At 39.4% G+C, this 26,736-nt stretch overlaps 9 protein-coding genes across 9 annotated transcripts; 6 read left to right on the forward strand and 3 right to left on the reverse strand.

The window, feature by feature from the left end:
* Window positions 1-102: 102 nt before the first annotated feature.
* Window positions 103-1,418, forward strand: V1514DRAFT_333643 (uncharacterized protein). The gene has a single exon (XM_066928081.1). The coding sequence runs from the start codon at window positions 335-337 to the stop codon at window positions 1,289-1,291; it is 957 nt and encodes a 318-aa protein (XP_066782448.1). The 5' UTR covers window positions 103-334; the 3' UTR covers window positions 1,292-1,418.
* A 70-nt stretch (window positions 1,419-1,488) lies between these two features.
* Window positions 1,489-4,356, forward strand: V1514DRAFT_368629 (uncharacterized protein). The gene is made up of 4 exons (XM_066929910.1): window positions 1,489-2,183; window positions 2,237-2,608; window positions 2,666-2,743; window positions 2,792-4,356. Exons 1-4 carry the CDS (start codon window positions 1,632-1,634, stop codon window positions 4,202-4,204), a joined length of 2,415 nt encoding a protein of 804 aa, XP_066782449.1. The 5' UTR covers window positions 1,489-1,631; the 3' UTR covers window positions 4,205-4,356.
* Window positions 4,254-4,850, reverse strand: V1514DRAFT_333647 (ribosome maturation protein). Its single transcript, XM_066928082.1, has 2 exons — window positions 4,762-4,850; window positions 4,254-4,703 (listed from the first exon to the last, which is right to left on the reverse strand). The coding sequence occupies exons 1-2, from the start codon at window positions 4,774-4,776 to the stop codon at window positions 4,374-4,376; spliced, it is 345 nt and encodes a 114-aa protein (XP_066782450.1). The 5' UTR covers window positions 4,777-4,850; the 3' UTR covers window positions 4,254-4,373.
* A 119-nt stretch (window positions 4,851-4,969) lies between these two features.
* V1514DRAFT_368631 (uncharacterized protein) lies at window positions 4,970-14,329 on the forward strand. The gene is made up of 8 exons (XM_066929911.1): window positions 4,970-5,432; window positions 5,483-6,568; window positions 6,619-11,536; window positions 11,589-11,997; window positions 12,047-13,105; window positions 13,163-13,887; window positions 13,954-14,174; window positions 14,242-14,329. Exons 1-8 carry the CDS (start codon window positions 5,402-5,404, stop codon window positions 14,259-14,261), a joined length of 8,469 nt encoding a protein of 2,822 aa, XP_066782451.1. The 5' UTR covers window positions 4,970-5,401; the 3' UTR covers window positions 14,262-14,329.
* V1514DRAFT_309067 (DNA polymerase family A-domain-containing protein) lies at window positions 14,277-18,111 on the reverse strand. The gene is made up of 3 exons (XM_066925735.1): window positions 18,043-18,111; window positions 17,808-17,985; window positions 14,277-17,754 (listed from the first exon to the last, which is right to left on the reverse strand). Exons 2-3 carry the CDS (start codon window positions 17,917-17,919, stop codon window positions 14,414-14,416), a joined length of 3,453 nt encoding a protein of 1,150 aa, XP_066782452.1. The 5' UTR covers window positions 17,920-17,985; window positions 18,043-18,111; the 3' UTR covers window positions 14,277-14,413.
* Window positions 18,112-18,241: 130 nt separating this feature from the next.
* Window positions 18,242-18,982, forward strand: V1514DRAFT_296053 (complex proteins associated with Set1p component shg1-domain-containing protein). Its single transcript, XM_066925431.1, has 2 exons — window positions 18,242-18,444; window positions 18,503-18,982. Exons 1-2 carry the CDS (start codon window positions 18,295-18,297, stop codon window positions 18,806-18,808), a joined length of 456 nt encoding a protein of 151 aa, XP_066782453.1. The 5' UTR covers window positions 18,242-18,294; the 3' UTR covers window positions 18,809-18,982.
* Window positions 18,983-20,405: 1,423 nt separating this feature from the next.
* Window positions 20,406-21,956, reverse strand: V1514DRAFT_309074 (WD40-repeat-containing domain protein). Its single transcript, XM_066925736.1, has 3 exons — window positions 21,706-21,956; window positions 21,550-21,650; window positions 20,406-21,490 (listed from the first exon to the last, which is right to left on the reverse strand). Exons 1-3 carry the CDS (start codon window positions 21,857-21,859, stop codon window positions 20,609-20,611), a joined length of 1,137 nt encoding a protein of 378 aa, XP_066782454.1. The 5' UTR covers window positions 21,860-21,956; the 3' UTR covers window positions 20,406-20,608.
* Window positions 21,957-22,068: 112 nt separating this feature from the next.
* V1514DRAFT_333654 (dynein light intermediate chain-domain-containing protein) lies at window positions 22,069-23,661 on the forward strand. Its single transcript, XM_066928083.1, has 5 exons — window positions 22,069-22,155; window positions 22,207-22,356; window positions 22,411-22,647; window positions 22,707-22,946; window positions 23,007-23,661. Exons 1-5 carry the CDS (start codon window positions 22,080-22,082, stop codon window positions 23,444-23,446), a joined length of 1,143 nt encoding a protein of 380 aa, XP_066782455.1. The 5' UTR covers window positions 22,069-22,079; the 3' UTR covers window positions 23,447-23,661.
* On the forward strand, window positions 23,662-26,707 carry V1514DRAFT_333660 (P-loop containing nucleoside triphosphate hydrolase protein). The gene is made up of 5 exons (XM_066928084.1): window positions 23,662-23,762; window positions 23,860-23,876; window positions 23,937-23,997; window positions 24,073-24,140; window positions 24,202-26,707. The coding sequence occupies exons 1-5, from the start codon at window positions 23,759-23,761 to the stop codon at window positions 26,578-26,580; spliced, it is 2,529 nt and encodes an 842-aa protein (XP_066782456.1). The 5' UTR covers window positions 23,662-23,758; the 3' UTR covers window positions 26,581-26,707.
* Window positions 26,708-26,736: the final 29 nt, after the last annotated feature.

Genomic DNA, 26,736 nt, shown 5'->3' on the forward strand with positions numbered 1-26,736 from the left:
TGAAGGTGACGACAGTCCGAGCCGCACATAAGGTAATCCATTACTAAGCCAGACGAGCTATATATTAAGGCAATTCCACCTGCCATGCCACGATGCTTGTCAGTTGCGGCCATGCCTTGAATCAAGAACGGCTTTTCGTACGATCAGCTTTTGTTAAACTACAAAGGAGTCCAAATAGTACAATGGTAGGAAGATAGGAGATTACGTTGTTGGCACTGGGTGCTGCAGTTGCATTTTTATAATCCCTGAATTGTTCAATTGGGTAAGGGTCATTTCTTTTGTATATGATTAATGAAACCACATTTTCTGCTTCTGTGGAATTTACAAATTTGGAATGTCGTCTTACTATAAGCCACCTATTGATTCTCAGGTGCTTGCAGCTGCGAAGGAGGCGAAGGCAAAGAAGCAAATCTTGGTCTCCTCCTCATCGTCTGTCACGCTATCTAACGAACTTGCTTTGCTAAAAGAAAAATTCATTAAGGACAAGGCAAAAAATGGCAGCACTAAACTCAATTCTAGTTCAAGCAGTGGACGTGTTCGAAAAAAGCGTGGCGTTTTGCATTCTGAGCCCAGCAACAAAGGCATTCAAGGTCGCATTGCCCGGGACGAGATCATTGAACGACAAGATCGTCTTAAAACAGATGAAAGCTATGCAGAAAAACAGTTAAAGCGAAAAGCTAGGCAGTATGATGCTTTAAAAAAAGGATATACTGCGGGATTGGATTTGAATGATAGTGCGTTGGACGTCGAGATGTTTGTCGCCGGTTCCAGTGGCGAAAACAATGGCAACGAGAGCGAGAGCGAAGTGTCTGATGATGATTTGATCGAGCATACAGATGAGTTTGGAAGAACGAGATTAGTTTCCCGATATAAAATTCATCGGTTCGATGATGAGCATGATGAGACTATAGCAAAGGTATCGCGTCCAGATAAATTAATCTACGGAGATAAAATTCAGTACCAAGCATTTCATGGAAATGAAGACGCCATGCGTCAAATATTTGAACGAGATGACTCGCTTGTCGATGACGTTCATTATGATGCCTCTAAGGAAATACGAACCAAAGGCGTGGGGTTTTATGATTTTAGCCAGGATGCTGAAAGTCGAAGTAAGGAAATGGAAGAGCTTAAAAATATGAGAGAAGAGACTTTAAAATTACTTGAAAATAGTAAAAAAGTTAGAGAGAATTGGAAATTGAGAAGGGAAAACCGAAGAAAGCTTATTGACAGGGCACGGCAGCAGCAATATGGTAACAGCTGGCTCAGTCAAATAAACATCGTTTCAGAATAATAAACTTGTTTGATTATTTTTATATTGAAAAAAATAATTTGCTTCTTATCGCATTTTCGGAGTTTGGTGTACAAATATTTTTGTTTTGATTATTAATTTACAAGTGCAATATGAAATTGTCAAAAGATAGTTACAAGTCAGTCAATCAATGTAAAATGTAATCATCGCGGTTTACGAGTTAATTTAATTCAGAACTATGATGAACCACCACCAATCGGCCGGGCCGGTAAAATTGGAAAACTGGCCGCCGGACAAAGAGTAAAATAAATAAATTTTACAATCATTGCAAGTGTGTGTTTGATTTTGATTTTGATTTGTTTGGTTCAGATTGTCGACCTTCATGGATCAAATATTTTTTGATTCATCATCGTCTGTGTCTACAGAGAGCGGTCGGTTAGACGATGCTTTAATTGTTGCGAAGCTTGATATTACTGATACGACGAACTTGGACGAAACTTTATCAACAGATGAATGCTCTATAGTAATTGATTCTTTGACTGCAGTTGTTGGGAATAAAGAGTTCAATTCTGTTGCTACTGAATACGATGGTTTGAAAACTGATGAGGAGAACTCACAAGAGGATGTGACTTTGCTAGCATCCAGATCGTCATATTCTCTTTCCCAAAAGACAGACCCCCACGATGATAATCAGAGTGGTTCAGAGAGTGAAGAGTCAGCAGCAAGCAGCATATCCAACATGCACCTTATCTACAGAGTAAATTCAGATTCTTATTCAATGCCGTCTATTAATAGTTTACACTTAAGCCTAAGTTCTCCCTTGGTTACTTTTGAGAATAAGTCACTGCTGCGATCAGCACGCAGAAGATTATGTATTGAGGAATTTATTCGAACTGAAGAGTCTCATTTGAGTGGTCTTCGAATACTTGTTAACGTGCGCAATTACCGAACCAATTATAACTGCCTGCTAACAAAATTTTTTTCCAGATGTATTTTTCAATGCTCGAATCTTGCGGCAGACAAGAGATTGACCTCTCTGCCGGAATAAAATCAACTGCTTTGTATCTTCTTGAGTTGCATCACGAAATTCTTTCTGAGTTGTATCGAGCATATCCAACGCTCTACGCTCCATCGGCAGCATTTACTCGAGGTACCGTGAATTTTCCAAATGCTGGATGGGAAAAACAAATGGTTTCTCCCAAATCATCTTCGGTTGCGGCCATGATTGGAAAAATTCTACAACAAAAGGTTTCACACATTGTAATTTATCAACAATATTGCGTCAATTACCACAACGTGATTCAAATATTGAAGAATTATCAGAATTCATTATCGGAGCAGCAACGAAACTGGGTGATTGTTAGCTATATATTTTTCTTAATACTATGAATTCAGTCTTTTAATAATTTTTTTTAGGGATGCCAAAACCTCATGCATGCCGTGGAAATTAGTGGCGACAGGCCGGATTTATCACTAGGATCACTGGCACTTAATGTATAGCGAATATTGGTATTTTTGGAATATAAACTAACATCTGTCTAGCCTATTACTCGGTTTTTGCGCTATCGTCTTTTGCTGCAGGAACTGATTAATCTCACTCCTGCGGAAGATAATCCAATTGCCAATCAAGAACTGTTAATTTCTCTTTCTGTAATTTCAAATGCATTAGATAAGGTAAATGACGAGCATGAATCTCATAGACTTCTCTCTAGTTCATCAGAACTGTGGACAAGACTTCATTTGGATTCGAAAGTGCAATTCGATCCTTGTTATTTAGGGCGCGCTAGCTTATGTGGAGCATTACATGTTACCTGGCGCGAAAAAGATGGTTCGATCAAGTCAAATTACATGGGGTGTTTTCTATTCAAATCTTATATAGCCTTTGCCAATGTGCATAAAGCAGATAAATATTCTGTAAAGTTTTTACTGTCTTTAACATGTGCCGGTCTTGTACTTGCAGATGATGAGGTTGGATTACAGACTGCTTCGGCAACTTCGTTCAAGCTTGCATTTGAGTTTGACTTTGCCATATATGAATTACTATTGACCGCAGTAAGTGAAGCAGAAAAAAATCTTTGGGAAGAAGAAATTAGGGCACATATTTGTTTTAATAATGACTTGAATGGGTACAAATGGGATTTCAGCTTTTCAGAAAAGTGCAAACAAGACGGAGGAAACTCAACATATATTCCCATAGCCGTTCAACCACTTTTTGTCTCACAAAACAAAAATTCATCTTCAGCACTGTCTTACTCCAAGCACTGGAATTTTACTCGTTATTCTAATTTTAAAAACGCCACTCTTGCTCTTTCGAACGTACCGATTGTTATCAATATTGAGAAATTTTCAGTACATCAGGAAGCTGTGGCATTTTCGAATAAGGAAGTAGCAGCATCAAACGATCAAATCATTACAAGCCGTTTGTCGAGTGATAAATTAACATCTGAAATCAACAAGGATGTGACGTTCAAAAAATATGTATCGCTATCTGGAAATAAGGACAACCACAGATACCTTGCTACCATTTCTCCGATATCTCCAATTTTGATACCTTCACCTATTGATAAGCGTTCTTCAGCTTTTGCTCGTCAATTGAACATTCAAGTCAAGTTACAGGATCGACTGAACCTGGAGAAGTATCTCAGATTTGTCTGGTCTAATGAACTAGACCTTGTGTATGCTTCTACTACTAGGGCATTGTCGATATCTAAAACAAGGCGGATGGCGAAACGAATTAGTAGTGTAGGAAGTGGGTTTTCAAGTTTTCGACGAAAAGTATCAAATCAGTATCTTAAGAATTATGTTGAAAACTCTACAAACGATTATTATATCAATTCGCCTATGATTGATGGAAACAGTAACGCCGAAAAATTGGAGTGTCTTCATGACACAGTCGTGACTACAAATGATGTTCGAAGTCCATACTCAGAGCGGGAAACAACCAGAATACCCTAGAGTTTGAGAAACCGTCACCCTAGCTAGGTGTTGAAGTTGGATTTAAGTTGGCTGTATAATTATTTCACTTTATTTTTACATTTTTGGACGTTGCTACGAAAGTAATAGTTGTGGCACTTTCATAATTATGAATTGGGAATTTCATCATGCACAAAACAGTATAAAGTCCTTAATGTCCTCCTCTCGCCCCAATGCTGTCATTTGTAGACTCCCATGCCTTCCTATTGATTCCTTTTGATTCCTGCAGCTCTCCTGATTTCAAGATCTTGACGATGGCTTCTTCTTCACTACTTGTGCCAAATTGATTTTCAATCAGCGAACCGGAAGCCTCATCTAGTTTGCCCTGAGAACCACCGCCTCTGGAGGTAAAGACTTTGAACGAATCGACAACACTAACAAGAGCTACTGACGGATCCTTTAAATACTTTGCGTAGATTTCTGGCGAAGAAACAAATACAATAAAGTCATGTTCTTTCCCCTTATAGAACACTTTAGAAACCTATGATTCGAAGTGATTATGTTAGAACATGTAGTTTAATTGCGCTTGAAATACTTACTGGATTATGAGACATTTTTAATAAAGCTATGGAAAATGCAAAACGAGAAAACTTGCTTCCGGCATTCTGCTTATATACTTTGTCAACTGACAAATGGTGTGCGATTTGGCAATTGTGACGTATGTTATTGAATGACTTAAATTAGAGTTGGTTTCTGGTTATTCACTGATCGGCGTTGGTTAATACGGCAAGTCTCCCCACATCGCACTCTACATGACAATAAAATTTCTACGAAAACAAAAAAATTTCAAATTGCAGATTTTTTATAGTAATGATATACATAAAATAAAACGAGATTATAAATTTTTATTTTACAGGGTTAGAAACTTCAATCACAGGAAGCGACTGCAGTGTGTCCAGAGTACATGTTGACTAACAAACATGTACTGTGTATTTTTATTGACGTCATTCGTTCTAGCGGTTTAGTTCAGGGGTAATTTATCCAAGACCTAAAAACCTACAACTCCATTTTGCTCAATATTTTGTGAAGTTTTGGTGATGGGCGTTCAACTATGAATTAATGGATAGCATATATTTTTAGAGTTGACATTTATTGAGATTTGGAACATTGTTATTATTTATGAGTAATTTATATGACTGATTTGATAAGCTTTAACCTTTTGGAATTGAGCAGCCAACGATGGCCGACGGGCCACTCCTTCAAATATACCGTGAGTACAATGGACCATACATCATATTTTAAACAACTAACGCTTTAAAGAAAAAATTGTGTCTGATAAAGTCAAGGACAGAACAGATGGCTTGAATTCATTGAGTTATTTGATAGCGGACCCATATACAGCAAGTCAAATTAACGATAAGGGCATTCATAAACTCTGCGAATCAATATTTTTAGCAGTCGTCAAGGAAAAAAACCTTTATATTAAAGCTGCAAATAGGTCAAAAGCCACAATTCACGAACGTTTAAATCTTGCATCTTCTGTTCTTCGTCAGCTAGTTGAAAACAGGGTGTCCAAATTCAGATTGAAAACAGTAATTGCTCTTTTCAACCATATTACTCAAATATTACCGGATCATCAAAACAGGTTATTTTTTGAACCTATCGGTCTAAACTACATCAAAGTTTTTAAAATTCTTTGCTCTTACACTTCACATGTTGAGCACCTTACGGCAAAAGATTGGAAAGCCTATGCAGAATTTTGTTGCGATTTTTCTTTAAATTTTATAGAAGACTCACAAAACAATGAAACTCATAGTAGAAGATTGAAGTACGAGATAACCGAATTGATTTTATGTCTTGAACAATTGGTCTATGCCTCAAATGCGCCATTATTATCATCATGCGAGATTATATTTGACACGGTATTTGAATTTCTTGATTTTCAAAAGTCGGAGAGTATATCACATCTTCCTATTTTCAGTATCGTCAATAAGCTTTTGTCGACGACTATGATTAATCAGCTACAGAACTTTGCTGTTCGAGCTTTACCTCTTTATCAGTGGATAACAAAATTATGGGCGACAAAGAACAATACTTTGAAAGAGCAATTTTTGATAACTCTTCTTCAACTGTTTCCCGAAGTTCCAAACTTCAATAGTAAAGAACTTGATGAAGAATTAATAAATATGGTACATGCCATAATAACTGACTACTGCGGCCGACAACTGAGGGAGATTTTGCAAGTTGAAGATATTACTCTTTCGAGAGTCCCAACATTAAAATATTTAACCACGAGAGATTTTCATTTATCTAATGATCGAGGGTTGACAAGCTGGCTTACATTATGGGTCTTAAGTTTGTACATTGTGCGCAGTGATGTTTCACTCCGAAGTCTCCCACATATTTGTAAGTATTTCATTCACTAATTTTGTATTTTCGGGTACTAACAAATCAAGTAAACTTTCCGGAAGATAATTCAGAACCTGCAAAGAAGAGGCGTCGCTTGAGCCGTATGGACACATCTTTGAGTGATTCAAATACGCAGAACGAACAATATGTGTTTGAACCAATAGTTAATGGGTTAGCTTTTTTGCCACCATTGCAACAAATACAGATTCTTCAAATATTAGCTTTTGCATTTTCTCCAATATCTTCGACTAGGGAAAGGCCTTATATAGTTAAGCAATTAAGTACATTCATAAGCGCCGAAAATAACTCTGTCGCTTCATGGGCAATGATCACGTTGGGCACTCTTGTATATCGCGATGGAGAGCTCAAAAATGAATGGATGGAAATATGGGACGCCACATATCGCCGAATTGCGACTCTTGGTACATGTTCAGCTAGCTGTTATTTGCTAGATCGGCTATTGACATACGAAGCGGTACCATTTGATAAAGTTTCCTTAACCATAGAATCAACACTAAAGTCGCTTGACAATATTGGCCCAGCGGTACTTACAGAGTCATCAATAAACTTCGTTGTCACAATATTGCAACTACAAACTCAGAGTTTTTCAATCAAGGATAATTCAAACGCAGTAAATGTTGTGAACTGGACTTTTGCAAGATTTGAAGAAGCAACAATAAGACAAGATGGGCCTGGAAAACAATGTTCCTTATTTGAAATTGCTCGTTTTCTGCGATTTTTAACAGGCCGGAACTCAGATACATCCCATTACGATTCAAACAAGCTTCAAGTTAAGATTGATTCATCTGCAATCATTCACTTTTTATTTAAACTTGATTTGCAAATTGATATTATGCAATACCTTACGGTAGATACGAATGGAATGGTACACACGCATGACATGTTTCAAAATTTTGATTTGTCTAGTAAGACTATGCACCCAATTTTTTCTATTTCCAATCGAATCGATACTTTGGTATGTAAATCATTTTTCGAAATTTTACAGACATACAGCACTATTATCGAATCGGATACGCGCAACACGGATAAGCTACAAAAATCTTTTGATGTTATTCTTATTGCCATTCTTGGTTTTTATGATATTACAACCAAGTCTGATTTGGCCCCATTCTCAAATATTCCAATATCAAAATTGTTGAATTTTGTCGAACAGCAGATTATGACTTTCTTGACTAAGACAGAAACGCTAGACTTATTTTTGTTAAAGCTTCATACTATTGCAAACATGGACATATTTTGGAATGCGATTAAAGATTCAAGAAATTTTCAGTTGATAAATATGCTAAATTCCTTGTGTACAGTGCTTGAATCAATATTTTATCCATTCTACAAGGGTGATCAGAAAACGAGACCAAAGACGACTGATTTAGAGTTTGATAATTTGGATAATTCAAATAATAGGACAACTGTCGAATGCGACGCGATCCCCAGACATTGGTTTATATATGAATATAGTGCGATAAAACTGCAACATGAAGCGTTGAGCAATCTTCGGATGCGTTTGCTTAGCGTAGAAAGTTCTGAACCTGAGGAAGAACTTCTAGTGAAGTTTTTGACTATGCCAATTGGTGTATTTTTTTTAAATTTGGATGTTATGGAAAGACTCTCGCATGAATTTGCCAAAAGGAGCCTAAAAAATCATGCTCATACAATGTTACAAATTATGGGAAAAAGACTACTATCGTCTTACGACTTTGAGCGATCAGAAATTACTATTATAATTTGCATCAAAATTCTAAGAAACATTGTTAATATGTGGGCAAGGGATGATGGTTCCGATTTATGTATATTTGCAGATAACATTTACTCATGGCTTGTTCAGGTTTCGGTGACTAATAGAACAACCTCTTCTTTAGTGCGATATCACATACCTGACCTTTTACTTCAAATTTTAAATTGTAATATCGCTTTTGGCAACGATGGAAATGTTCCTTCACCGCGGACCTTGCTTTTTGGCCTACTTAAAGATGAAGACTCTCTTGTTACCATTCATATGGCTCATTATATGTCTGAACTTTTTAAACTTTATTCATATTCAAGTCATAATAGCATATACAATGATATTCATGGTAATCTAACGTTAAATCCTGACTTGATTGAGAGCATGGCCGCACGGGCTTTGACGCTGGCAGTTCTTTCAAGCAAATCATCGGTTATTCTTGCGAATGTAGTATATAACCTAGCAGAACTGAGTGTTGCGCTTTCAGATACGAGATATGTCGCATATTGTTTTGCTTTAGCCAGCAAGGCACAAGGATTAAATAGCAGAGAGCTTTTTGAGCAGTACAGCTCACTTGTTGTACACCAGGCAATGGTACATGATATTGATTTGTCCTCCGCAGTATTTACCAATTTTGGCTACGTCACAGAAAAGGACTTTTATATCGACAACATGGAGATTTATCTGTCATTATCAATATATAATAAGGGAGAGAAGGAACTTGGAAAATTGATTAAATTTTATGAAAACTTTGGACTAAAATCTAGAGATATTGCGATAAGATGTATTGCTCGTATAGTTGCGTTTGGGTCAATTAAAATGGCACAGAACGAGATTCAGGGCAAGGAATTAAACAACAGTTTATCAAAATGGCTTGGTCAAGCGAAGAAAGATTTAATTTTCAATAGATATTCTACGATCGTTGCAATTATTATCGATTCTATCAACCTACACGAGGACAAGCTCGAGTTTCTTGAAAACAAGGAAATAGAATCTATTTTCCAAAAACTGGACTCTAATGGTAATTTAGACGCAAAGCTTATAATTGGAACTGGTCCTTCATTTACTTTAGAAATTGGTTTCAAAGCTTTTGATAAGATTAACGATTTTATGGAGAGGACGGTGTCATCAAGTTCTATCGGACTGGCTAATTTTGTTTACATATCGCGGACAATATTAGACAGGATTAAGGCCTGCACGCAGCCTTTACAAATATGCATGGTATTAAAGACACTTAAGCTTCATATTGCTATGAATCCGAGTCATGCTACAAATGGATATTCAGCCAAAATGATACTTCAGTGCATTGTTCCGCTTTTAGCTAAGCCAGAATGTGCTATTGACACTATATCAATAGTAAAATATCTTCTGTATTCAGATTCGATAATGAGCTCACCGCAGCTTTATGTGCAGTTCCTTGCATCGATTTCATATTTTCTAAATAAGCTAGAAAATAGTCATGGCAAAAAATACCGTAAATCGATTCAATTGTTTCGGTATTTTGTTGTGAGTATTTTGCGCTCATTTGGTAACACTCATTCACATATAAAAGATAATTACAATTTTTTGTTGACAGTATTATTTACAAGCAGCGACAGTCGTATTGCAGCATGCTCCGACGAAATTTTGGTGGAAGAGTGGAATAAAGAGTCAATATTACAAGTTATTTTAAATCCTCAAAATTCATTTGATAAAATTGGTCGAAAATATATTTTACTTTTGATTGGGGACTTTTTAGAAGAGAAACCTAAAGCAATTTTTCTTGACGACGAAGGATTATGCAGAAAGTTGGCTCCAAAATTACTCAAAATCTGCGGAGAGTTAGACATGCGTCTTGGTTTCACCTCATGGGCAGGTAAAGTTTGTGGGATTGCATACTCTTCCAGTGGCTATATAGATAAAAATATTTATGATAATTTGGATTTGTCAGTACCAAAACAACAAAATATCCCGCTGAATCAAAGAGCCGCCGCATCTCTTTTGAGTTTGATTATTGATTTGCTGGATAGCGAAGTCCAATATGAAGTTGCAGTTGCCGAACGTTGTCTTCGCAGATTTATAAAAAATTATAAGTCAATACAATGGCCTTTTCCAGAGTCTATAATGCCCTTCGAATTGGTCAAATTTTTTTCTTTTGAAGGCTTTGATGCTTTTTGGAAAAGTGAGGCGTTGATTGAACCAAGCTGGAAGGGTGATACAGCTTTTATTGCTTCTATATCGTTAAAACTTTCTTTGGCTCTTTCAAAAGAAAGCCCTGGATTTTATAGTATTATATCTGTCCTAATAAAATCCATCGAAAGATTTGGCGAAAACGCATTGTCATATCTTATGCTCCAATTTGCAATCGTCCAATCATACTCATCGGATGTTACTGAAATATTTAATGAGATTTTCAGGAGTGATTGCAATGTTTATAGGAAATCTTTGTTCTTGAGAACATTCATTTATTTACAGTATCATAATCATCAAGATAAGGAACAAGACGAATTAAAACGATTTACTTACATTGAAGGACTTGACTACCAAGCCATGTTGTCTTCTGCAATTGAATGTGGCATGCACAGTTCTGCACTTCTAATCACGGAACAGATGTGGAGTATTGGTACTGATATTGGAAAACTTAATCCGACTTTGCATACTATTTACAAAAACATTGATGATCCTGATGCGTTTTATGCGGTAAAGCTTGCTCCCCGACTTGAAACCCTTGCAGAAATTTCTGAGTTTCAAAAGGACGGATGGAAATCACTAGCGTACTATTGTGCTTTGATGGATAATGACCGGACTTCTGTTTTGAATACTCAGTATTCAGTAGGAATTTTAGAGGCTTTTTCGTCCGTCGGTCTTGATAGTTTGTCATTGGGATTGCGCTCCAGTATTCCGAACTTAGGAACCGAGAAAGCGTACGAAGTGGCATGGAAATTGGAAAGATGGGATCTTCCGATTCTGAAAGACCCAGAAACTCATGATGGTGTAATATATTCCACCCTTCAACGTCTTCACACTTCCGCTGTTTCAGAAACATCTCTGTTACAAGATTTTATGTCACGTATGGTTGGGAATATAACCAAGGACTTCAGTACCGTGAATGATATTCGTAACTCCTTTAAGACACTTGCAATTCTGACAGAAGTATGGGAAATGCTTGAATTAAAGGAGAAGGATGATATTTATAATATTATTAATAAATTCAAATCACGCAGCATTTGGTCAACTCAGAGCAGGTATGAAATTAAAAAAAAATTTTTTTATCAATAATTAACTCATTGTGTTTAGGTTTTCGGATTTTGAAGATATTTTTCTCAGCAGGCAAATTGTAATGAGTGCACTTTCAAATTCCAATAATGCACCTCATTTGCTTCATGCAAACAATACGGTAAAAGCAGCTGAAGCATTACTCCTGAAACATTTGGTATCTGCTGCGCGAAAGCATGGCGAGTTGCAAAAAGCTTTAAAATATTTTGTGAAACTGGACAGACTTGCGTCGACAGCTCCAGAATATTTAAGGAATGCAATGGCTGCTGCGACTTCGTTTGAAGCTGCGAACGTATTTTGGGCCAGAAAGGAAGCAAGCGTAGCAATACCCATGCTGCAAAAACATTTGACAGATAATCGCAGGCCACAGTCTCATCCAGTCATTTTACAGGGCCTGGAAGTTTCGACTAGTTTTGTATATGCAACTTTGGTAATAACACTAACGTACTTAATTGAAAATCAAGGCTAATTGTTTTTAGGGACAATGGATAGCGAGCGAGAGGCAAGAGCGACCTGATTCTATATTGTTAAAGTACTTAGAACCTGCAATTGACAAGTTTCAGAACAATATTCCGTTGGAAGAACAGTCTCACATTTTCCATATATTTGCGGAATTTTGTGACTATCAGTTAAGGAACAGGGAAAATATTGATGAATTTGAACGAATAGAAATTCTTAAAACCGACTGGCAGACAGAAATGGAAGAATTGTCAGAACATCAGAAACGAGCCAGTATTTCTGAGCGGAAGCAATATGCAAACCCGCTTAATAAAGTTACAAAATTATTTAATTATGCGGCCAGCCGTTACGAAGTCTTGATGAACGCTCGCAGAAAATATTTGGAAAATAGTATTATATATTATCTTCGAAGTATGGCTGTCTCGGATTCGTATGACGAAAATAGTTTTCGTTTTTGTTCTTTATGGCTTTCAAATAGTGAGGATCCGCTGTCAAGTGAAGCTGCTGCGAAAGTATTTTCGGAAGTCCCCACCGCAAAGTTTGTGGGCTTAATTAACCAACTTTTTTCAAGGCTGTTATTAGAAGAATCATCATTTCAAAATTCATTAAAAGGCTTGGTTGAAAAACTATGCAGGGATTTTCCATTTCATTGCTTATATCAGCTTTATGCCCTGAGAATAGCAAATATGAACAAAGCTGCCGATGTTAATGCTGAATCGCGATCACAGAGTTCAACAAACATATGGAATAAGCTAAAAAGCACGTCCGAATTTAACAAGAGTTACTTAAAGCCGATCGAATTGTTTTGTGAAAAGTCTGTAAAACTTGCTCAGTACAAGGTCAAGGGGAAGAAAGTAACATTGGATCAATTACCGGATCGAAGTTTTTGGCACTCAAAGTTAACGGTTTTGGATATTCCTTTGCCAACTGCTCACATTAGTATTGAAGATGCCAAAACAAATTATGTGCGTGTTCCCAGAATGCTTTCTGCGAATAGGGAGATTGCCATTGCTTCCGGATTAAGCATGCCAAAAATTTGTAATTTTATTACTAGTGATGGACAGAGCAGTAAATTACTGGTAAGTTGTTTTAATTTTCAAGTAAGCTGTGTTTTTTTTTGATTTTAATGAGATCAGTTCAAGGGCGGGAACGACGATATGAGACAAGACGCAGTTATGGAACAAGTGTTTGAACAGGTAAATTATTTTCTTCAAAAAAACGAAACCACAAAGCAGAGGAATCTTCGGGTTCGGACTTACAAAGTAATTCCGCTATCATCCCAGGCTGGTATTATAGAGTTTGTTCAAGGTACGATTGCTCTTCAAGACATTCTTGCACCATTACACAAAAATTATTATCCTGATGATTGGGATGCCCTTAAATGTCGCGAATTGATGAAACAAGCTCAAGGAGATGCTGATTGGCAACGACTTGACACGTATCTGGAGATTACTCGGCACATGCACCCAGTCTTGCGATATTTTTTTGTGGAAAATTTTCGGTCACCACGAGATTGGTTGGAGAAAAAGATTGCGTATACACGCAGTACGGCCACGATCTCAATTTTAGGAGCAGTGCTCGGTCTTGGTGATCGGCATTGCAATAATATTCTTATTGATGCAACAAGTGGCGAACCGGTTCATATCGACCTTGGAGTGGCATTTGAACAAGGCAAGATTTTGACTGTGCCTGAACTTGTTCCGTTCCGTTTATCGAGAGATATTGTGGATGGAATGGGAGTTAGCGGAGTAGAGGGCATCTTTAGAAGATGTTGCGGATTCACTCTTAGTTTACTACGACAAGAATCAAGAAATATCATGACCATACTTGACGTTTTGAAGTTTGATCCCTTATATTCATGGTACGTGAAATCCCTTCGAAAGGTTTTTTTTCCGCTTATCCAAGGCTAATTAAATTCGATATAAAGGACAATATCACCGTTGCGAAGACGAAGGATGCAAAATAATGATTCCCCCAGTGTTATAAACGACATGACAAGATCTAAACGTAATTCTGAAGGCAATGAAGCAGAGAAGGCGCTTGCAGTTGTCAGTAACAAATTATCAAATAATTTGAGCGTTGAAGCTGTTGTGAATCAGTGGATTCAAGAAGCTTCTGATCCGAGATTTTTATCAGTTTTGTTTTGCGGTATGTATCAAGATTCTTCTGTCTTGTTTTTATTTAATCACTAATTTTTTTTTATCCTTGCAAACAGGATGGTCACCGTTTTTTTAACTGATTAGAATAGAAGTGGTATTAAAAAGTAAATAGATTGATCAATCTTATAAGTACATAATCCTCAAATAATGCGTAAAAATAAACCTCCTAACCAAATGATGAAAAAAAAATAGTGTGATTATAATATTACAAAAAAACAAATAAGAAAATTATTTGAAACTTGACACTCCGTTTTTACTAATTTGTGCACTAATAAATCTGGGGTCATTACTAGGAATAGGTGCTTTGCCTTTAAGTTGGGTAATGAGAAGTTTTTGCTTGTCTTCCATATCTTTAAATACTGGGACCCTATAATTATATTCCCATTCGGATAGATTCGCTACTTTCTTATCCTCAACTTTTGAATTTGGTAATTTTAGTAGTGACGCCATGTCAAGTGACTCCCCAGGTGGAATTGCATCTGGATGCGACGGCGTCACGCATGGGACATCGACTTCCTTGCGAATCACAGTATCAATATCGACTGCAGAAAAAAATGCACACGATAAAGGAATGTCGTTAATTCCAAGCTGTTCGCAAAAAATTGCTCTTGTCCATAAATTACTGATTTGCAATGCCATTGCAACTTTGTACGTATCCTTGTCTTTAACTAAGTATCTGATTTCATCGTGAACTGTCAAGCAAAGTCGCGCATCAAGTTTAAATCTTTCAATCAAGTAGTCCATAGATACGATCAATAAGTGCAAGTAGTCAACGCCACTTGATTGAATTGCCCAATTAATTCTGGATGTCATAAACGCAGTGCGATCCAAATTTGCTTGCATCAGTGCCTCCGTGATTGCACTCCCAAGTACGGGCGTTCTTGGTATCTCTTGATTCGCAACTTCTTCTAGTTTGTTAAACATTAACGATTCTGTACCACCATACCAAAACGATCCGCGTCGAAATGCAGTCGAATTTTTAGCCTTGGCTCCCTTGGTTGATTCATACAGCTCAGTGGCAGTTTTTTTAGCATCTGGTTCCGAAATCGTGGGATTGAATTGTCGCAAGAGTTGGATCGCAAACTTTAAACCCGCACCGTAAATGCGTCCATAATTAAATACCTTAGCATCATTTCGAGATATCTTCAAAATGCTTGCCGTCTTTGAATGCAAGTCCGTTCCTAACGATTTTGTACCTTCGAGAGCCATAAATCCAATCGCCGTGCCTCCATGAATACGAAATTGTGAATCACCAACAAGCGATGCAATCCACAGCTCTTCAGAATCAACATCAGCACCAACAAACTTGTAACCTTGTGGGGCTTTTATCATTGCCTTTAACTCTGATCCAACTCGGTTTTTCTTGGCATTACTTGCGGTTAACCACGTAGCTTCGACTGCACGTCGCGTAATCGTGCCCATGGGAATAAGGGTTGGAAGGATCATTCCTAATCCACGTCTTTCAGCTGACGAGGATTTAATTCCTAGATCGGTATCTTCCTTCCACACAGTAACCTGCGACCGAATTCGTTCCCTAGCACTGATCCAATATGAACAAGCTGCATTCATTTCCAATGCCTCTCTAGCATACGGATATTCCGAAGATAAAATGCCAGATTCAAAATGTTGCAAATATCCCTTGGCCAGAGGAGATGCGCAACGAGCATTGGGACCATCTTTATGAGGAACCTTAAAATATGCACCAGAAAAATCTTCAGTAATATATGGTTTTGTTTCTTCCCTCATGTCGCAACGGGAAAAATTTTTGGCCAAATATTTCTGAGCTTCATCAAGGTTAACTCGAAAAGTCCACCCATGTGCATCTGACCAGACTAAAGGGTGACCATCCCATGAAAGTCGAAACATTAATGGCGCAATGCGAGTCCTAACAGTAACGTTCATGCCAGATGAAGCTGTTGGAAACAATGACTTATACCATTCTGGATATCCTGGCATTTTTTGATTTTTGGCAAGCCGTGATTCTTCACCGTTCTTTTTTGGCTTCGTCATTCGTATCTCCTTTATATTCCAATCTAGCTGACGCAACCAAGGATCATTTTTATATTTTTCCGGTTGATCTTTTAGTGCTACTGCTTGTTCAACAAGACTGGTGAGTCGCGATTCAACCTCCGACAGTAATTCTTGATATTTATTTTCTGCACTCTCGACATAGTTTCCCCATGAATTGTCAATGGGAAGAAAAAGCGAAGATAAATGTCGAAGAGCTGCAAAAGAGACAGGGTGTGGACATACTTCCAAAAAATTTGGAAGAACTTTTTTGTATACCTGAAACGTGGTATCAACATCCCTCGCACAGTACGTAATTAATTGCGAAAGCATCCCACGCACCCCTTCACGATCTAGAGTTCCAAAATAATCTCTTTCCGATTTGTCGATATCAATGTTGCAATGAAACTTTGCGACCTGGTCCAACCCATTAATCGAGCTCTTTTTAACCCAGGGCTCTTGAGACTTCTCATGCTTCAACAGCTCAAGGGAATCTTGAAGACTTTCTGAACTTGATTGAGAAATCATTTGATCGATTAATCCTTGCTTTTTTTGGTGTTTGATCCACGTAGGCCGTTGCTGTGAACACATGCCATTTGCGGCGATGTGCAATGACATGGTATCTAAAAACATTGCTTTGGACATTCTAAAGTTATATTCTTCTTTAATTCTCACTCTATCATATCCCACGTTATGACCAACGATAACTTTTTTGGAATCATGCGTACCCATTGGAACAAGCTGACGCACATTATCGGTTTCCCCCAATAACCAGGGAGAAATCCAATTATACCACGCCTTCTCAGAGACGGCAGTTGCCAAGACTGCAAATGGTGATATTTTATATAGCACCTCAGTATCGAAAACAAGACACTCAGCGTGCGGAACTTCAACTGGTTCTGGCTCTTTTCCCGGAACGTACTTGATCCAGCCAGATTTTACTACCCACTCTTTTGGCATTTCCGGTATTGAATCCAGTTCCGCCAATTTTTTAGCCATAGAAAGATAAGGTTCCCCCACATGCTTCCCAAGTCTATAGAAATGCTCGTCCATGCTATTTCCCTGTAGTTCGGGTAAATCAAACGTAAGCGGTTCTTGTTGGCCAGTCTGTTTTCCCAACAAGTCATGCATCTGTAAGTGTTGCTTAGATAATTTCACCAGCTCAGGATAAGGCTTTTGAAGTCCAGACGGGAAGAGTTGCCTGTGAAGACTGCTGGGTAATAGCTGTACTCCAACTTCATTAAATCGCTTCTCCGCATCGACATTATCCATGGCAGACTTATTTGGTATAGTATTTTCAACAGAAATAGTTGATGAAATATTTAATGGAGAGTTCTTGTTATCATGCTTAAATTTCCGCCTTTTAGTGCCAGTCTTGGAGTTACGTTGGAAACTTGGTCCTGGCACTGACACTGGAAACTGAATCTCAGCGACACCGATATCAGGATCATTCCACACATGTGTAGCAAACACAATAGGAGAATCATCACGAGGTTCCACTCTATCTGATATTTCAGCATAAGGATTGATCTCCAAGTTTAACGATTTGACAGGGCCGAAACCTGAACATTACAATTAGTAAGGCCACGACAAGCTGATTCATGTGCAAACTTACGAGATAAGCTCTGCTGTCTCAAATGTCTAAACCATGACTTATTTTTTCCTTTCTGCCGTTGTAAATGAGCCAACTGCCATCGAGAGCAACGGCCTAGGAATTGTCGTATCATATGCGTATAGTGCACATACGCTCAATATCTTTGAAAACTAACTACCCCCAAAAAAACAACTAGCGTCTATTTACTGTCTCAGCATATGAAAACCATTAATGCCTAATATAAACATATACGTACCAATAAACGGCACCACTCAAAACGTTGGAGTCTGTCAAAAATTCTTGAATCAAGTTGTTCTGGTCTGTTGCACTAATTTGCTGACCTTTCAAATTGTTCGAATTGGGACAAATAGATATTACCCGGATTACTTCTTTGAGGAACTGGAACTTTAAATCAAGTTATGGTACAATTTATGGAATTGTAGATAAAGGCAAAAATTGATAAATCTGATTTAAGATCTGGTGATCGAAAGTGTAGTAGTGGCATGAGATGAGCAGTGGAAAGGATGCTGCTACAACGACTGGGAAGCCAAGCAATGGCTCTGCATCAATCAGTCCTGAGGACATTGTCAATATTTTCAAACGTCGTGGCTTATTCGACGACTTGAGAAAGTCATTGTTTGCTGACTACAAAGACAGTGTACGTGCTAATTGGACAAGCATTTTATTGGCATGACTAACCTATGCATGATTGGTAGAATGTAAACGCTGAACTTATTGCAGCAATAGGATCTATAGTCGAGCAAGATATTTCTGCGACGACGTTGGCAGTGCGAAACAGAGGCAAAGCAGCTGCCTTGCTCGAAGGATCTGTAAACAGATCAGAAGCATTTGCAAAAGTTAATTCATACGTGGACGAAACCATCTCGGTTAAAAACTCCGAATTAAGCAAGAAAGTCGAGGATTTTGTTCGTCAGATCAACGATGGGCTTCAATCAGATCAGAATCATGCCGACGCGGCCAACAAAAGTGAAAGTCGCCCGGCCAGTTCTGAATCCAAGTGACATAACATGGTTCGTGCATGGTTTTAGGAGTTTGGCTTAATTTTATTCCTGTTTATTTTGTATTATGTTTTTGTTACGTATATACTGTATTAGACGATGGCGCATTATCATAGAATTACTTGCACAGTTATGCTGCTAAGCTATGTATAATAAATATCACGTATAAACCGCCGACCCCGCACGATCATCAGATCTGATTTCACAATAAATATATATCGTGGCTCCCAACATCATCTCTACTCGACCATCTCTTGGGTTATTAATTTTTCTTGAAGCTTGCGAATAGGAGTTACAAATGCTATACGCAGTAAAGTCTGGCAGGAACCCTGGCATTTATTCGTCATGGGAAGAATGCAAGGCCCAGGTCGACCGATACCCTGGCGCGACGTATAAGAAGTTTAGCTCATATGAAGCTGCGAGTGATTGGTATTCAGGAGGAAACTTGTCCAGTCCAAGGAACAGTAGCGGATTGAGTCAACATCCATCAATTGCTCATTCAGGTGCTTCGAACTCCTATTCGAATTCTTACTTAAACTCGTATTCAAGATCTTATTCAAAGCCTTCTTCTTCATACTATTCTGTAAATTCTTATGCCCCACCCCCTCAGTCTAGGCCACCTGGGTATTCCAGTTACAGGCGACCTGTCACAACGGTATATACCGATGGAAGTTCTCTTAGAAACGGCAGAGAATCATCTGCTGCTGGCATTGGTGTATATTTTGGTCCGGGTGATTATAGGTAAGATTGATCTACGAATTGATGTGTCTTTTTTTTTTTTTTTTTGGAACGAGCTAATAATGTACCAGGAACGTATCAGAGCCTCTCGAAGGCCCAATTCAAACTAATCAGAGAGCGGAACTCATGGCCATTACGTGGGCCCTTCGTAATTCCCCGTTGGACCATGACGTGGTCATTAGAACTGATTCGAAATATGCGATCAACTGTGAGTTACCTCTCCTTTTTATTTTTTATTTTTTTTATTTTCTGTGAATGAAAAATCCATAGAATTTACATTTATTTAACAGGTTTAACCGATTGGTATAAAAAATGGGTTACGAACAATTATAATCAAAACACAGTGAAGAACAGAGACTTGATTGAGTTGGCAATGAGTGAAATTTCTGGCCGCGAAGATTTAAGTCAGGTTAAGCTTGAGTACGTGCCAGGGCATGCCGGAATAGAAGGAAATGAGATGGCAGACAGATTAGCGGTTGAAGGAGCACAACGTCAATTATTTTATTAGAATCTGGGACTTGTTTCCAGAGTCTTGTTTTTAACGTTGTTGTTTTAATAGAAACAAAACCGACTCAAATAGTCTTTTTGGCTTGAAATAGTTTAAATAGGTTGGTATGAAATTTTGGCCTTCGTATATGGTTGAAATTTATTCAATTTGAAACGTTTACATGAACTTCAATTGGTTTTTATGGTAATAAGTTTATAAAATTGGATTTGTTTAGACATGTAGCTAATTTTCTTTATCAACGAATGCATGCTGAGTTCATGCTAAAAATATATACAATTTTAATTCCATGCAAATATATTTTTTCTTGTTACCTATTTTGCCCAATCTTGATTTAGATAGATGTACTACACTTTATGTTAATTTATGCACTGAAACGTAATTGTCTTTGAAGAAAAATATGGTGTTGGTGTGATAGATGATATGTACAATGAAAAAAATTGGAACGTCACCAATTAAAAAATTAAATTAAATTAATTTAATTTACCTTATACAAACAAATACATATTAACCGACCCAATCATGAATCCAACCTAAAATTACAAATGCAGATTAAGAAGCTAAACATCGTCAAAGCTTCTCCAACTATCACGGACCAGTTCCCATTGATCACTAGATGTTTCGTTCAAATTACCAACATCAGAGTTATTTCCCGGTTTTATTGAAGAACTCGGTATTTTTTTATGTGACGGTAAATCTCTCTTCTCTCGAATCACATATTTCTCAATCAAAGCCTCCACCGGCCATATTATGGCAATGCAATCAGTTGAAGCCCATCCAAGAATTCCTTTGCCAATTCGCTTATCGGAAACCCTCGAAGAAACGAAACTCCACTCACCAGAAAAGTAGCTCGGTAGGAGTGGCACTTTTGACAGGATATGCCTGCGATTGCTTGACCCGCTCAATGGAGACGTGTCAAAAACATGCAACGTATCCTTATCTGATAGCAGTGCAAGACGATTGGAATTTGGTGAAAACGAAAGAGAGTGAATTTCAGCGCGATCGATGCCTCTTCGAAATTCGTGAAAGAGTGCGGTGTTGGACGAGACGTGAATTCTGATGATCGTTCCGGTCTCAGATGCAGACGCAATAAGTGAGCCGTCATGAGATATGGCAAGGCATTTTATTTTGGACTTGTGAGCACGCACAATAGAAACAAGGCTTCGTTCTTGACCCTGAGGCGAAAGATCGACGATTTGAATGTGACCTTCGGTGAAGCCAGGAAAGACGAGAATGTTGTTTTGTAAAGCGCAGATACCTTGAGGATTATCGCTTGTCTCGTAGACTGACAGCCGAACCGGAGGAGATGAAAATGTATATACGTAAATTTTTGTCTTTAGGCAAACCACTATCCGGGTCCGCGAAAGAAGGACTGAAAGAACTGGTAAGTAAAAATCAAGTGATATGGCGGCCATATTCTTCAAGTCGTCCCAGATAATGACCTAAAACAAAAATAAATTAGTTGAAAGTTACATGGCCACATAAATAAATAATAGCTCACAGTATTCTGAGGATATTTGGGTGTCCGACCACCACCAACTAGGGCCAAGTAGTTTGTTCGATGGAGCATTTGAACAAGGCCAATTCCACCATCAACAAATTCTAGACAAAATATTAAAATCTAACAAATAAAAGTAATAAAAACAATTATATATACCTCTCTTGACTCTCCGCTCAAGAGGATCAGTGTTATAGACCATGAAGCCGTGTTCGTGGCCTATTGCGAAGCATTCCTGATCCTGGTTGAAGGATGCACATAGAAGCTTCGGGCCGCTCGAAACGTTCGAGTTGAGTGGCTTATGAAAGTTCATGAATGCTTAACTAAAAATACAAATCCAACAAATGCAAATCTTCAATAATTATGTTCAAAAGTCCAACCAAAGTCTGGCGTGGATACGATATGCACTCACTCACAGTGGCATGGCCTTCAGATGCACTTCGGGCAACGATGTCGGTCACGTGACGACTGGGAGGGCATCTAGGAACGTGCTTGACGAGCTTACGCCGAAGTATGTCATAGCCCGCAAGGAAATGGACATATGGACATCTCTACTTGAGTCTTCTGCTCAAAAAAAACGACAGAACTCAAAGACGATATTGATTTTGGGTAGGTGAATGCATATATTAGAGTGATTTTAGTTGACAGCAAATCCAAAAGGCGGAACCGCGGAGACACAGCTCGCGTTTCTGAATCAGTTAGAACGCACTGCAAATTGTACATCTTGCACTGTGGTCGGACCTGCTCACGAGCTCAATGAATTTGGAATTGGGTACTTGTACAAAGATGTTCTTGATAACAACCAAGAAGGTACGTCGCTTAAGTCTATTGGGAAGTGCTAGTGATCTAATATTATGGGGACAGATGTCATAATGCGACTGCACCTATATACTCTGATTGATCTTAATGATTCAAGCGCACAACTGTTGGAACAGATATTGCAAAGCGGTAGAATTGTATGGACTGATCTACTCGTGGTCACGCTGCTGGACTGGGACAGCGCCAGAAGGTGGGCTCGCGAATTCGCCAACACGGTATCGTTTCTGAAAAAAGTGCTTGCAAACTTAGATCAGGATCTGGTAGATGACGGCTTAAAGAAATGTAAAAAATATTTTTTAAGCCAGTAATGCGGGATGTTATGTAATACTGACAAAATGCAGGCCGAGAAAGATATTCAAGGTTTTCCAGCGTGTCGTTTGTTGATGACAACCCTTCTGTTCTACCTGTTGGCCAGTTAGACCTGCGGCTGGGCAAAGGAGAGTATGACAGTCCAATTGGGGTTGACGTTTTGGTCTCGGTTATGCACTCAGAAAAAATGCTAGTTTTAGAGACCGAGTATGGCCGGAAGGACGACGAGTTTGACTTTATACAGCAGTTTCTACGGACCGTACTGCTGAAACGTAAGTTTGATTAGAAACGCTTTTTTTTTACTATTACACACTTATTTACTAGAAACACAGATGGTACATCTTTGGTATATTTATCACCCGACTCCACTATATTATTCCCGCTTGTCCATTATATACTGGCAGTGGCGTGCGAAACCACATCGCGAAGCTCTCTGCTCCGGGCCGCGGCGTTGATAAGGCCGAACGTGGTGGACCGGCAAGCGATTCTGATTCCGGCGAGCTGGGACTCGTGGTCCAAAATACAGGTTATCAAGAATAGTTTTGATGTCGAGGGAGTATCTCAAGGTTGGGACAGCGACACGGGCGCGGTTGTCGAGGTGTACGAGGACGTAACACATGGTTTCGGCAGCAATAGTCATGGCAAACCGGAGAGACCAGAAAAGCCGGGATCTCGAGTTGAGATCTCTGCCATGGATCCTCAGACTTTTTTGAAAGAGCAACAGGCGATCATGAATTCGCTAGACACAGTCAATGTAATTCATACGGCGTAGTGGTAGACCTAATATAACTGATAGATAATAACTAATTTGCAGTCATGTGACTGTAAGCACGGGGCTCGTATGTTATGCGCATGTGCGCGTATGTTGCTGCAATTATGCAGGCACGCGCATGCCAGATTATGCGCAGGACTGACAGCTACTGCGGCGCAGTTTATCATCGTGGTACTTTTCCACTTTTTTTTTTCTTCTTTTTTTTTCTTCTTCTTCTACCGAATCATTCACGGCTAGCGATCCCCGTGCTATCGTTCTAGACGACAATCCTTTTTTTCAATTGTTTTTCGAACGGTTCACTAGCTTTTCAATATGGGTATGTAATTTATTTTGTTTAGTAGATTTACACAGGCAGAGTCGTTGCTGTCTTGATTATCACTGCAAAAATTTTTACTAACCATGGCTCTATCTAGTTAACTTCACAATCGACGTATGTTTTTTTAGCCAAGCATTGCTGTTGAAGTTTTTGACAGAGTACTAACGGCTATAGCAAATCCGTGGTCTTATGGACAAGGTCACCAATGTCCGGAATATGTCCGTCATTGCCCACGGTATGTGATCTACTTTTTTTCCCCCACACAATTTACTTGAATATCGGTTCATTTTATCCTAACATCTTGTTATAGTCGATCACGGCAAGTCTACTCTTACCGACTCTCTCGTCCAGCGTGCCGGTATTATCTCTGCTGCTAAGGTGTGAAGATTTTTTTCTAATTTTTCCTATTCCAAATCGCGCTAACAAAAATTTCATTTAGGCTGGTGAGGCTCGTTTCACTGATACCCGTCAAGACGAACAGGACAGAGGTATTACCATCAAGTCCACTGCCATCTCTCTTTTTGCTGAGTTGAATGATGATGATGTTGCCGACATCAAGCAGAAGACCAATGGTAACGAGTTTTTGATTAACTTGATTGATTCACCCGGTCACGTTGATTTCTCTTCTGAAGTCACTGCTGCTCTCCGTGTTACTGATGGTGCTCTTGTTGTCGTTGACTGTGTCGAAGGTGTCTGTGTTCAGACCGAGACCGTGTTGCGTCAGGCTCTCGGTGAGAGAATCAAGCCTGTCGTCATCATCAATAAGGTCGACCGTGCTCTTCTTGAGCTTCAAGTCACCAAAGAGGATCTCTACCAGTCTTTCGCCCGTACGGTTGAGTCCGTGAATGTCATCATTGCTACCTACTTTGATAAGTCACTCGGTGATGTCCAGGTTTATCCTGACCAGGGTACTGTTGCCTTCGGTTCCGGTCTTCACGGCTGGGCTTTCACCGTTCGTCAATTCGCTGTCAAGTACTCCAAGAAGTTTGGTGTTGACAGAACCAAGATGTTGGAGAGATTGTGGGGTGACAACTACTTTAACCCTGCCACTAAGAAGTGGTCCAAGGTTGGCACTGATGCCAAGGGCAAGCCACTGGAACGTGCTTTCAACGTTTTCATTCTTGACCCCATCTTCAGAATTTTCGATGCTATCATGAACTTCAAGAAAGATCAAATTCCTACTCTTCTTGAGAAGCTCGAAATCACTTTGAAGGGTGACGAGAAGGAGCTCGAGGGCAAGGCTCTTTTGAAGGTTGTCATGAGAAAGTTCTTGCCAGCTGCTGATGCTCTTCTTGAGATGATGGTTCTTCACCTTCCCTCTCCTGTCACTGCTCAGGCTTACCGTGCTGAGTCCCTTTATGAGGGTCCTGCTGATGACGAGTGTGCCATTGGTATCCGTGACTGTGACCCCAAGGCTCCTCTCATGCTTTACGTTTCCAAGATGGTGCCCACTTCCGATAAGGGTCGTTTCTACGCTTTCGGTCGTGTTTTCTCTGGTACTGTCAAGTCTGGCTTGAAGGTCAGAATCCAGGGACCTAACTACACTCCTGGTAAGAAGGATGATCTTTTCATCAAGGCCATCCAGCGTACCGTTTTAATGATGGGACGTTTCATCGAGCCTATTGATGATGTGCCAGCTGGTAACATTGTTGGTTTGGTCGGTGTCGATCAGTTCTTGCTCAAGTCTGGTACCTTGACCACTTCCGAGACCGCCCATAACTTGAAGGTCATGAAGTTCTCCGTGTCCCCAGTCGTGCAGGTTGCCGTTGAGGTTAAGAATGCTAATGATCTTCCCAAGCTTGTTGAAGGTCTTAAGCGTCTTTCCAAGTCTGATCCTTGCGTTCTTACCAGCATTTCTGAGTCTGGTGAGCATCTCGTTGCCGGTACCGGTGAGCTTCACTTGGAAATTTGCTTGAAGGATCTTGAGGAAGACCATGCTGGTATTCCATTGAAGATCTCTCCGCCAGTCGTTTCATACAAGGAAACCGTGTCTGCTGAGTCTCGCATTACTGCGTTGTCGAAGTCTCCTAACAAGCACAACCGTATCTTCCTCAAGGCTGCTCCTCTTGATGAGGAGGTCAGTGTCGCCATCGAGACCGGCAAGGTTTCACCACGTGACGATTTCAAGATTCGTGCTCGTTTGCTTGCTGATGAGTACGGTTGGGATGTTACTGACGGTCGTAAGATTTGGTGTTTCGGACCTGACGGTAACGGACCCAACGTTGTTGTTGACCAGACCAAGGCCGTTCAATACCTTAACGAAATCAAGGATTCCGTCGTTGCTGCGTTCCAATGGGCTTCCAAGGAAGGTCCAGTGTTCGGCGAGAGTCTTCGTGGTGTTCGTGTCAACATTCTTGATGTTGTTTTGCACGCTGATGCCATTCACAGAGGTGGTGGTCAGATCATTCCTACCATGAGACGTGTGGTTTACGCTGCTTCGTTGTTGGCCGAGCCGCGCATTCAAGAGCCTGTATTCTTGGTTGAAATTCAGTGCCCGGAGAATGCCATCGGTGGTATCTACTCAGTGTTGAACAAGAAGCGTGGTCAAGTTCTTTCCGAGGAACAAAGACCAGGTACGCCATTGTTCAACGTCAAGGCTTACTTGCCAGTTAACGAATCTTTCGGTTTCTCCGGTGAGCTCAGACAGGCCACCAGTGGACAGGCTTTCCCCCAGATGGTGTTTGATCACTGGCAGACCATGTCTGGAGATCCATTGGATCCTACCAGCAAGCCTGGTCAGATCGTGACCGAGGCCAGAAAGAGACATGGCTTGAAGGAAGTTGTTCCTGGTTACGAGGAGTACTACGACAAGCTCTAAATGGATTTTTTCCATTTTTTTTTTTGTTATAGTATATTTCTTTTTCTTTTATTGAATTGTTTGTTGTGGGCCAAAAAAAACTTCCTGTGGGGTTATTATAGTAATTTAAATTTATTTATCAAACTTTTATTTATAGTGTTGTTGCTAGACCCTTGA

This window comes from Lipomyces japonicus, assembly GCF_038497905.1.
Source record: "Lipomyces japonicus strain CBS 7319 unplaced genomic scaffold V1514scaffold_29, whole genome shotgun sequence".
NCBI lineage: Eukaryota > Fungi > Ascomycota > Lipomycetes > Lipomycetales > Lipomycetaceae > Lipomyces > Lipomyces japonicus.